At 38.8% G+C, this 12,326-nt stretch overlaps 1 protein-coding gene across 1 annotated transcript in view; it reads left to right on the plus strand.

Moving 5' to 3' along the window:
* ddias (DNA damage-induced apoptosis suppressor) overlaps positions 1–12,326 on the plus strand; it is a 38,317-nt gene that overhangs the window by 3,340 nt on the left and 22,651 nt on the right. The window contains exons 2-3 of the mRNA XM_078545695.1: positions 3,761–3,881; positions 8,156–8,317. Of these exons, the coding sequence (XP_078401821.1) occupies positions 3,761–3,881; positions 8,156–8,317 (283 nt within the window). The remainder of the gene's footprint in view (positions 1–3,760; positions 3,882–8,155; positions 8,318–12,326) is intronic.

The following is a 12,326-nucleotide window of genomic DNA, read 5'->3' on the forward strand; positions in this document are numbered from 1 at the left end:
TCCAACAGTTGAAACCTGATGGAATGTGACTCCACACTTTCCATAGTTAATTTTCAGTGCCAGGGGTGTTGATTGGCTGTAATTAAAACTTGTCACATCGTTAGCAAGTTAAATTATGTCATTTTAAGTCTATGGTCAGTTTAATTCCTATTCACTGTGTAAATACAGGAAATTCAATGGTGAGGCAGGAAGCGAGATATAGTTTTCGTGAATCTAACAGCATGTTAATTCCAATAATTGTATTGTCATGACTCACTCGGGATAGTGCATTGTAATAACAAGCCTCACTGTTCACCGAGCCGCGACAAATATGAAAAGTTTGACCAAACCACCAGATTGCTCCAATTCTACCTAACTGTTTAATTTAGGTTAACAGAATACGAGCACCGGGTTTGTAAACTTAATGAGTAAATAACTGCTTATTGAACAAATTCTCCTTAACTAGTGGCAAAAGAAAGAAAGATGAACTGCTAACTTCTAACTCAATAACTTAAACTCTACCCCTACACAAACACACAGACACATATAAGACACACAAAACATGGATTTTAAGGGTGAGATAAAACAATAGCACCAATCTGGTGTACAGGATTAGTTGGGTTGATTGTGATTGATGTCTTCCAAATTCCTTGCAGTTTGTTGTTGATGAGACGAGGTGGTCTCCCAGCACTTTTCGTCCGTGGTTCACTGGGTGTAAAAACCTGCTTTTCAATGTCTCTACTGGTGATTTTTCCCCTTTTCCTCTTGACAGGGGTTTTCAGAGAAAGCAGGTTACAGAGATGTAAGGGTTAGCCAGCTAGCTATTATGGCAGAATTGCTAGAATCTTACAAACACAGGAGAGAGAGGTTTCAGTATGTTGAGGAAGAATGAGTCTGAAGCTAGCCTGTACCTTAAAACCAGTTTATTTCCAAGACAGCGAAACAAAGTCACAGACTCTCCCATACACCAAGAGTGAACTGGTTTATATACTCTTGCAGTGATTCCCTAATCCTTCTCCAGTTGCGGACAGCTGAGCTTAATTACCAATTTAAAGCATGTATTCTGTTGCAGCACAATTTCAACATTAACATGGCGAGAGGTGCATCTAGAACAACAGTTTTTGGATTTCTATATTTAATATTGCATCTGCCCTTGCCTGAAGTTGCTGTAACATTTACACATAACAGTGAGTGCCATTCACCTAACCATTATTTTGACAGAAAATTATGGGGCAATGATTCTTCAAGTGTCAACTTGGTTCAGTCAGAAGATTCCAAACCTCTGACAGACTTAAGCTCAAGTCTAGTAAGGTGCTTCTGTGCATTACTATTTGGAGCGTTGCATTATTTGAGATGGCGCCTTTCCAACAAGACATTCATCCAAGGTGCCATTCACCTATTAAGGTGCACATACAAGATCCCATAGCTCATTTCAAAGAACAGAGTGGTCCAGATTTTGCAGTCAGCGTTAAAGTGACAGAACTCACCACTGATCTCTGAGAAAGCTGCCTACAAAGCTCTAGCGGACTCTGTGGCATGGATTTTCCCTTTCCCGCGTTTGTTTGAATCTAGCACCAAATCAAGGGGATTTCTAGGTGTCAATCAAAAGTGATGTCATCAAGCAGAGTAAGCAGCCAGTTACATTGAAGTATCCTGACAGACAATAAAGCAGGAAGTAAATGCAATTATTATCCTTCATTTTTAATTAAGTTTTACAGAAAGCAAAATAAATGATTGGCATATACACATGGGATTAAATTAAAAGCTGAAATATCAGAATGTTTTTAAAAAAATGTAACGTGTATTTTTTTTTAATTATAATGGAGAAATTTGACAATCCACAAACACAAAATTATTTTTCCAGGGTCAGAGAGGTCATAAAGCAGTAATTATAAACCTTGTATGCCATTTAAAAACCCAGTTCCTCCTCAATCAACTAGGTGGAATTTTTTCAAGAGTTTTTTCAACAAGACTAACAAGAACAACAACTTGTATTAAGGAGGTATTGGGTCAGATGAACAAAAACTTGGTCAAAGAGGGAGGTTTAAAGAGGTTTTTTTTTAAGGAAGAAAGTGAGGTGGAGAGGTGTAGGGTCCTTAGCAACTGCAAGCTTGACCATCTCTGGTAGTGCAATTAAAATTGGGAACGGACAAAAGGCCAGAATTAGAGGAGCACAGATATCTTGTAGGAGATTTCAGAGATAGGGAGGGGCGAAGCCATGTGCAGATTTAAACACAAGGATGAGATTTTTAAAGTCAAGATGTTGCTTGACTGCGAACTAATATAGGTCAGTGAGTACAATGGATGATAAGGGAGCAGGGCTTGCTGTGAGTTAAAAAATCAGGCAGCAGAGTTTTGGATGACCTCAAGTTTACAGAGGGTGGAATGTGGGAGACCAATCAGATGTCTGTTAGAATAGTCAAGTCGAGAAGTAACAAAGGATTAGGGTTTCCGCAACAGATTAGTTGAGATGGGGGCAAAGCCAGGTGGTGATACAAGGGTGGAAATAGGCGATCTTAGTGATGGTGCAAACATGAGGTTGGAAGCACACCGTGCGATCAAATATGATACCAAGGTTGTGAACAGACTGGTTTAATCTCATTGTTATCAAGGAGAGGGATGAAGAAAGTAGCTAGGGAGCAGAGATAAAAACAAAAAACTACTGCGGAAGCTGGAAATCCAAAACAAAAACAGAATTGCCTGGAAAAACTCAGCAGGTCTGGCAGCATCGGTGGAGAAGAAAAGAGTCGACGTTTCAGGTCCACATGACCCTTCAACAGAACAGTTCAGTTGAAGGGTCATGTGGACCTGAAACGTCGACTCTTTTCTTCTCCACCGATGCTGCCAGACCTGCTGAGTTTTTCCAGGTAATTCTGTTTTTGCTAGGGAGCAGAGTTTGGTGTGGGGAGGAGAGTTTGGTGCGGGGACCAAAAACAATGGCTTCAGTCTTCCCAATATTTAATTTAACAGCATAAAAGGGCAAGTTCTTATCAGTTCAGTGATTTCTAAATTTATTGCAGCATGGGGAACTTCAACAGAACATCTTATGGAGAAGCGTAAAATCAGTGATAGCAACTTCTGAAATTCCAGGTTTAAGTGCGCTTGTGTAGATTCCAGAAGTTGCTGTGAGTTTAAAGTGAACGCTAATAGTCCCACTAAATCTGAGCCAGAGTTTCAAATAACCAAAAAAATGTTTAACTGGTCATTTATCTCATTGCTGTTTGTGGGACTTTGGAGTATGCAAATTGGCTGCTACATCTGCCTACAAGGCAACAGTAACTACACTTCTGAAATGCTTCGCAGATTGTGAAATGCTTTGCAGATTGTGAAATGCTTTGCAGATTGTGAAATGCTTTGAGATGTTCTATGTAAGGTACTTATAAGTGAAACCTTTGTTCCTTTATGTCACAGATGAATTGCCTATGGTTTATTTACAAAATAGTTTAATGTTTAGAGAAAGCAGTTTCATTTCAAATGGATAGCAGCTCCAGTAATCATTGTGGTTCCTTCTGCAGTTTCATTCAATGTTACAGGAAAATAGCATTGGTCATTTGAGGTTTGTAACTGTGAAATCCATGGCTAAGGCTTTGTAGCGTGAACAATTTTGTACTGAAGACAAATTCAAATAGGTATCAGTCTAACATCAGTTGACTCGCTATAAACATTGTTGTCCATTCCATATTTGAACATTTTGACTGAAGAATTTCACTATCGTGACTTAATCTAATACAAACACGTTATTAACTATATGTTCTTGTGTTGCTTTTTCCCCCTCCCCCAGGAAACCACATGAATGGGAAGAGATCCTTTGTTATTGCCTCAATATTATGTCTTCATGACACTTGTTTTCTATATCCAGCTTGTCACAAATGTGGATCGCGATTACTTTTAAATCTTGGCAGGTATGAAGTTAAAGTGACAAAATGTTTTCAGATGAAAATAATATTACAATACATCACACAATTTCATGTATTTTTTCCGTATTTCTCTGTCTTTCTTCTATTTAAAATCTGCGCATGTATTTTAAAATATAGCTTTCTTTTGCTCTTTAGATTCTTGTTACACCTAACAAGAAGCTATGAAGATTCATACAACTTGTTTTGTGGTCCTCTGTTATATCTGGCTTAGAGTGACATTTGAAAATATTGAAAGAATCGCCCTGGTGACTCTGGGGATGTTCTTCCCTGTGAGAAATTTCTCATCTTGACAATCAAAATTGGGAGTTTACTGTATGAGAAATCCTAGGATTAACCCCATGTTTATCATTTGTGACAAAGCAAATTGACATATCAACACATTACATAATTATTTCTTTCCATATTGTGTAACATCCTGGAGAATCCATAATGACCTGGAAATATAATTTGTATTTCATAAACTTACCCGATAAGTCACAAGAAACAGTGGAGATTATAAACCATATCTTATGAGTTCAAGCTCCCATCAATGATTAGCACACAATATAGGCCAACATTTCAGTGGTACTGAGGGAATACTGTTTGTTTTCATGGCATTTTTTAGGTGAGACATTATACGAACACAAATGCCTGTGAATGTAAAAAATCCAATGGCATTATTCAAAAAAGAACAATTTTATTTTTGTGTCTGAACCATCTATTCTCGATCAACACCGTTTAAAGGCAACAACTTCAATTTATATAGCACGCTTAATATAGTAAAACAACCTAACACGTGTCACAGAAGCGTTATCAGACAAAGAAAGAAAGGCTTGCATTTATATAGTGCCTTTCATGACCATCAGACACCCCAAAGTGCTTTATAGCCAATTAAGTTTTTTTTTGAAGTGTTGTCACGGTGTGGTGTAGAAAAATTGGACACCGAGCCACGTGGAGGAGATATTAGGACATGTGACCTTGGCCAAAAGGGGTAGAATTTAAGGAGTATCTTAAAGGAGGAGAGAGAGGTGGCAGCAGAGTGGCTTAGCAAGGGAATTCAGAACCTGAGGCCTGGACAGCTAAAGACATGGCCATCAATGAAGTGCAAAGGAAATCTGGAATTGGAAGAACGTAGAGTTTACAGAGGGTTATAGGACTGAGGACCTTACAGAGATAGGAATGGGCAAGGCCATTGGAGGGAATTGAACATTGGAATGAGAATTTTAAATTCAAGGTTTGGCTGGACCCTGAGTCAATGTACAGCAGCAATCACAGGGTGTGGTGGGTGAGCATGACTTGGTGTGAATTAAGATATGGACAACAAAGTTTTGGTTGACCCCAAGCTAACGGAAGGTGACGGAAGAAAAGCTGACTGAAAGACGTTGGGATAGTTGATTCTGAAGATAGCTAAAGCATGGATAGGGATTGCAGCTGCAGGTGGTCTAAGGGTGGCATAAAGATGAGCAGTATTATGGAGGTGATGGAGAAGATGTAGGATCGGAAATCCAGCTCAAGGTCAAATAGGAGTTTTGAAGTTTGTCTACTAGTTTAACAGGCTACTTAAAAAGTTTAGCTGGCTATTAATCTGATTCGCTGTTTGTGGGATCTTGCTGTGTTTATCCACATAATTACATCATATTAAAAAAGTGATATGCACTGTGTGATGTCCTGTGGATGTGATTAGATGATGTATAAATGCAAGTTCTATCATATCTCATCAATCTTTGTGATGTTTTGTTTTGAATTTAACGGTTAAACTTAACGATATATTGAGATTCATTGAAAAGTCTTTAAGATACTTTTCACTGACATGTTTTCAGGTTGTACTATTTACTATAACATTATTAATTATCACAATACCTTTACACCAAATGCATCAACATTTCATCTGTTTGATTTACCAGTTCATGCCCTGTGGCATTGTAAAATAAAAGTCAAAAGTAATTATTTTGTATATCTCCATGATATTTAAGCAAATGCAATATGCACCAGCCAAATACAACTTTTATCAGAAAGTATGAGTGGCAAAGTTGTCAAGTCAAATATTGTATCCAAGGGATCCTTGGTTATATATCACATAGTAAAGTTGCAAAAGTTGAGTGAGAAGCAAAGACTAGAGGATTATTTCTATACTAAGCAGTCACCCCATCATCTGTTTAAAACACTACTTTTTGTACAATATTTCTAACCCATATGTCTCAATTGATGGGGAGTACTATCCCTTATTCAGTTGCTCCACATCCACCTCCATGCTAACCTAAAGTACTGGTGTCCAATGAAGTCAATGGAGCTGCTCTAAAGTATGATTACACCAAAAACAATTGAAGAAAATACAAACAACATATTGTGCACACATGAGGATGTTTCACAATAGTAGAAAATATTGTGATAACATTCCTCATATAATTAAATAAATACCATGTACATAAAGTATTCTCCAAGGATGGTGTTATATTCTATTGTGCTTCCAGTGATTCATCTTTTTCTGTGTGTGTGACATTAGAATTTCTGCATCTGGAACATTTTATCCAAAACTAATTTTAAAAAAAAACATTTCCTGTAATTAGAATATGCTGTGATGTCTTTCAAATATGGATTTAATATTAGATATAATAAAAAGCAGGACAAATCCGACCAATTACCAGGGCCAACTACCGACCCATCAGTCTACTCTCAAACATCAGCAAAGTGATGGAAGGTGTTGTTGACAGTGCATTCAAGCAGCAGCAACCTACTCACCGATGCTCAGTATGGGTTCTGCTAGGGCCCCTCAGCTCCAGATCTCATTACAGGTTTGGTCCAAATCTGAACAAAAGAACTGAACTCCGGAGGTGAGTTGAGAGTGAATTGGGGACTCTATTGGTTGGAGTCATACCTAGTGAAAAGGAAGGTGGTTGTGATTGTTCCAGGCCAATCATCTCAGCCCTGGGACATCACTGCAGGAGTTCCTCAAATTAGTGTCCTAAGCCCAACCATCTTCAGCTGCTTCATTAATGACCTTCCTTCCAGCATATGGTCAGAATTGGAGATGTTCATTAATGATTGCACAATGTTCAGTACCATTCATAACTGCTCAGATACTGAATCAGTCCATGCTCTGTGCAACTGGACAACATTCAGGCTTGGGATGATAACTGGCAAGTGACATTCAAGCCATACAAGTGCCAGGCAGTAATCATCTCCAACAAGATAGAATATAACCATCTCCCCTTGACATTCTAAGACATTAACATCCCTGAATCCCCCACCATAAACATCCTAGAGGTTACCATTGACCGAAAAGTGAACTGGATCAGCCATATAAATATGTGCTGACAATAGTAGGTCAGGCTGGAAATTCAATGGCGATTAACTCACCTACTGACTCCCCATCTAAAAGGCACAAGTGAAGAGTGTGATTGAATACACACCGCTTGCCTGGATGAATGCTGCTCCAACAGCACTCAAGACACTGGACACTACCCAGGACAAAGCAGCCTGCTTGATTGGCACCCCATCCAGCAAATTAAACATTCACTCCCTTCACCACTGAAGCACGGTAGCAGCAATGTGTACCATCTATACGATACACAGAAGCAACTCACCAATGCTCTTTGGATAGCATTTTTCATACCCGCGACTTCTACCACCTAGAAGGACGAGGGCAGCAGAAGCATGGGAGCACCATCACCTTTAAGTTCTCCAAGCCACACACCATCCTGACCTGGACCTATATTGTCATTCCTTCACTATCACTGGATCAAATCCTAGAACATCCCCCCCCCCCTAACAGCACCATGAGTGTACATACGTCACATGGACTGCAGCAGTTCAAGAAGGTGTCTCACTGCCACCTTCTCGAGGGCAGTTAGAGATAGGCAATAAATGCTGGCTTTGCTAGCAATGCAACATCCCAAGAACAAATTTTTAAAACCTCAACATTAAGTAACCTTCTGTAGAATTTTCAATATTTTGTACAGTATTTCCCATGTCAAAGGCCTGAATGAATTGTTTGCATTTTACTTCTGTGCCTACGGAGCTTCCATATGGATTTTAAATAAGCATCTTGGCAATTGCTTCCTTTTGACAATTTGTAACATACTAGATTTAGTTTTTTGCTCATGAAAGTTGTTCTTATACTGTCTTTGACAATCGTGGGTGAATCGTGTACATGTGCATTCAATTCACTCAGTCTCATGATGTGCAGAACAGTTTTCTATTTACTACATGAAGCATAAGAAATGCATACGTCTTGTGAAAACTGAATTATAATGACCTTCTGTCCACCAATTTTTCTGTAGGTTCCATTGCCCAAAGCCTGCCTGTGTCTCCACAGCACAGAATACGAATTACAGGTACAGACTTTCTGTTAAAGTTGCCGGGAAAAATGACATATTTAATATTACTGTCTTCGGGAGTTGCCTCGAACCTTATTTTGGAACAACAGCAGGATGTCTACACAGGTAAAAATTTAATATCTTAAAATATCTTGGTAACATCATCTGCCCTGTTTATAAAACCATTATCATCAAAGAATAACCTATTATTGAAACATAATAATTAGGCCCCTTTAACAATTTAAGTAAAAAGAAAGCCTAAAGTATTTTGAATGCTGAAAGAAATGCGTCCTGTGTCTTCCATGCCTTTCCCTGGGATCAAATGGCGGAGAAATTACAAAATATTATCAGTTATATTTTTATTCAATCTGTAGAAACAAAAGCTTAAATAACAACACGAAAGTCTAGTTAACGTTTCGAGTCCGTATGCCTCTTCATCAGAAATGATGCTGTCAGCCTGCTGAGTTTTTCCAGCTATTTTTGTTTTTGTTTCAGATTTCCAGCATCCGTAGCATTTTGTTTTTAACACAAAAGTCTAAATTGACTATCCATAGTGGAAACTAGAGTGGCAAAAATCAGGTTGCAATTTTTTATTGAAAATTATGAATTTAGTTATTCAGAACACCTATTTGATCAGGTAGCTTATTAAATACAGTTTTTCTTTAAATAGCCCTTTGCCAGGGTCATGCAAGTGCTGTCTCATGTGATGAGCGACTTTGTTCTGCAATGAGGTTTAAAGGGATGCATGTCAGAAAAAGGATTATGTGAGATTAGTGCCCAAGTACAACACAACTTGTCTTAAATGAGAGCATGAACATGTAGCATTAAGGATCTTTTTGCTGGCATAGTAGTTAGTGCTTGTTATTTGTCACATTTAATGGAGGCCATGATCAGCACGCTATGACAACAGTGCACTAAACAAGTTACAAACATAAACATACCTATTCATTTAGAAAGTGGAACATTTGGTAAATTTCCTAAAGCAAAATATTGGGGATGCTGGAAATCTGAAATAAAAACAAAAAATGCTGGAAATACTCAGTCGGTCTGGCAGCATCTGTGGGGAGAGAAGCAGAGTTAACATATCAAGTTGTGACCTTTCATCAGTTCTGAATTCTATTGTGGAGACTTTTCCCTGATTCACATTGATTTCAGTTTTGCCAGGACTCCTTGATGCCACATTCACGCAATTGCTGCCTTGATGTCAAGGGCCATCATTCTCTCCTCACCTCTAGAATTCAGCCCTTTTGTCCATATTTGGGACCAAGGCTGTAATGAGGTCTAGAGCCAAATGGCCCAAGCAGAACTCAAACTGAGCATTGGTGAGCAGATTATTGGTCAGTAAGTACCACTTGGAAGGTGTTATCAACGTTGCTATCCATCACTTTTCTGATGATTGAAAGTAGGTTGATAGGGCAATAATTGGCAATAGTTTGTCCTGCTTTTTGTGGTCAGGGCATACCTGGGCAATTTCCACTTTGTCATGTGGATCCTGTGTTGTAGCTGTACAGGAACTGCTTGGCTAGGAGTAGGGCTTGTTCTGGAGCAAAATCTTCCATACCAAAGCCAAGATGTTGTCAGGGCTCATAGCCTTTGCTGTATCCAGTACGATCAGTCATTTCTTGATATTTTGTGGAATTAATCAAATTGGCTCAAGACTGGTTTCTGTGAGGATCTCGGGGAGAGGCTGAGATAGATCATTCACTTGGCACTTGTGGCTGAAGGTGAGTGCAAATGCTTCAGCCTTGTGTTTTGTACTTAAGTGCTGGACTCCCACGTCATTAAGGATGGAGTGTTTTTGGAGCCTCCTTCTCCTCCAATTACTTGTTCAATAATCTGCCACCATTCACAACTAGATGTGGCAGGACTGCAGAGTTTTGATCTATTTGTTGAGAGTTTGCTCAACTCTGTCTATAGCATGTTGCTTCCACTGTTGAGCATGCATGTAGTCCCATGTTAAATTGCTATACCTGTTCCAGCTGTTGACCACTTATCTTGACCTCTATTTTCTCCCCATTATTTCTTCTAATACTTATAACTTTGGTCTTTTTTACATTAATTTTCATTCTGTAAGCTTTCCCCACTATTCATTCTATCCATTAGTATCTATAGATCTTCGATTGAGCTAGCCACTAGGACCTGGCTGTCTGCAAATCTCGCCACCTTCACTAATTGACCTCTTACTTTGACACCTTTCTGTACTTCATTGTTACAAATTAGAGGTTTTATGGGATTTTGTTTAGGGGCTGTTTTTAATTTAGGATAAAATGGAGGAATGAAGGGATTATGTGACCTATTCTGAATTCTACTGATAACAAGCCTGCGTGGCTTGTGTGTTAAATATTAAAGGGGCACCCAGTTTGTTTTACTGGGAAGGAGGTGCAAGGTGTTCACACTTGTAAACAATGACCAAAGCATTTGTGCTGACAGTGGACAGACTGTTAGTCTCCAAAAGCCCCGGGAGTTGTTAGAAATGTCAGCTCTTATAAATGGCTATTCTTTAAATTGTCTATTTAGTTGTTTCAAGATAGAATGAAATTGGGAGTCTAGGGATGGCTAATTAGCATTTCTACCTGCATACAAAGCTTATGTGATTCGTGTTGTCATGAAGATGGGCTTTGAGAGGAGACGAGTCCATTGGAAGCCATGTAGGATCGGGTTGCAGGTATTTTCTTAAAATATCACTGACCCTCACATCAGGGTCAGTCTGACAGATTGGAGAGAGAGAGAGAGAGCTAAGAGATAAAGGCAGCAAGTCTCTTTGATTAACCATGCAAGAACGCAGGTAGGAGCTTGCATTTAAATTGAAAACACCAAATTTGTAATGATTTAAATGAGACTGGAAGATTTGCCTAGTTTTGACTAGAGGGAAAAATCTCCTGGATAACCTTCACCGTAAAAGCCAGTTCAGGGATTAGAAGTTACCCGGCTAGAAAAGGAAAAGAAGGGAAGCAAGCCCTCGGGAGCTAAGAAGTACTTTGGACTGGTTTCAGCAGAATAGTGTGTCTACTTACGGGACACAGTAAAACATAACAATGGGGGGAGTTTTCAGTCAAGTTAAAGTATTAACAAGGGAAGTTCCTTATAAAATAATGTTTAGTCAATGTTGCTTTTAGTTTGTTTGTTACAGTACAAGTCTTAAAACTTGAAACCTTGTGCAATTCCTTTAAGTTGGCCACGAGGAATTTGAATTTCTTTTTAAAAGTGATCAGTCTCTAAAGAGATTGTGACATCATTTAGTGCTTTTTTTAAATCATGGCTTCCACATAGATGTTAATAAGACATGGTGATAGTAGACAGCCTTGTCTCACACTGTGTCTGAATGCACCAGATTCAGTTTCACCAAATACTGTTCTGATTGTAAAGTCTGATCCATGTACAGAGCTATAATCGATCTTCTATTTCTCCTGTCAACTCTGATCACCTACAGTACTTTCAACAGTTTTTACATCCTATCAGAGGATGGTGTTATGAATACATATCTCGAAGAACTATGTTTTTTAACTGGAAGGACATTGAATTATTTGTACACTTTCTTGGGAACTGACCTGGGTTTTTTTTTAAAAGGTTATAAATTCACTTTGGACTGTGGGCAAACTGCCTTTCCCAAGAAGTCACATGACTTCAGTTAAATGAGCAGCAAGGCACCTGAGAAGATAATAACTATTTGTTTATTTAAACTTTAATTGTTGGAGAAAAAATCTACTGCTTTCAGAGGCTGTGAGGCCCGGGTGATTTTCTGGAAACCACCTGACTGAGATGAGTTACTGTTTTGAACTTTTTTTTTTAAACTCAGTTTGGGAATAAACTGAAAGGGAGAAGGTTGCCCAACTCGCGCTCTTCCTGTCTTGTCTGAAATTTAGTGTGGTTATCAGTATCCAGCTGGAAATCCTAATTTGAATATAACTTGTCTGTATTTGGAAACCTAAGAAGCTGAGATGAGAGAGAGGTCCCAAGGACATTGATCCCACTCTGTTCTCCTCCACACCACACCTTTGGAAAGAACTTCCAGACAACTACTGTGACCAGCAATCCATCTTCTCACACAGAAACACCAGATCGACAGCGTCAAAACCCTTTGAACTTTATCCTTTTTTCATAAGTTTTCCTATTGGCCAAAAGGTGTTTTTTTTCC

The sequence above is a fragment of the Cetorhinus maximus genome, chromosome 7 (genome assembly GCF_964194155.1).
Source record: "Cetorhinus maximus chromosome 7, sCetMax3.hap1.1, whole genome shotgun sequence".
Taxonomy (NCBI): domain Eukaryota; kingdom Metazoa; phylum Chordata; class Chondrichthyes; order Lamniformes; family Cetorhinidae; genus Cetorhinus; species Cetorhinus maximus.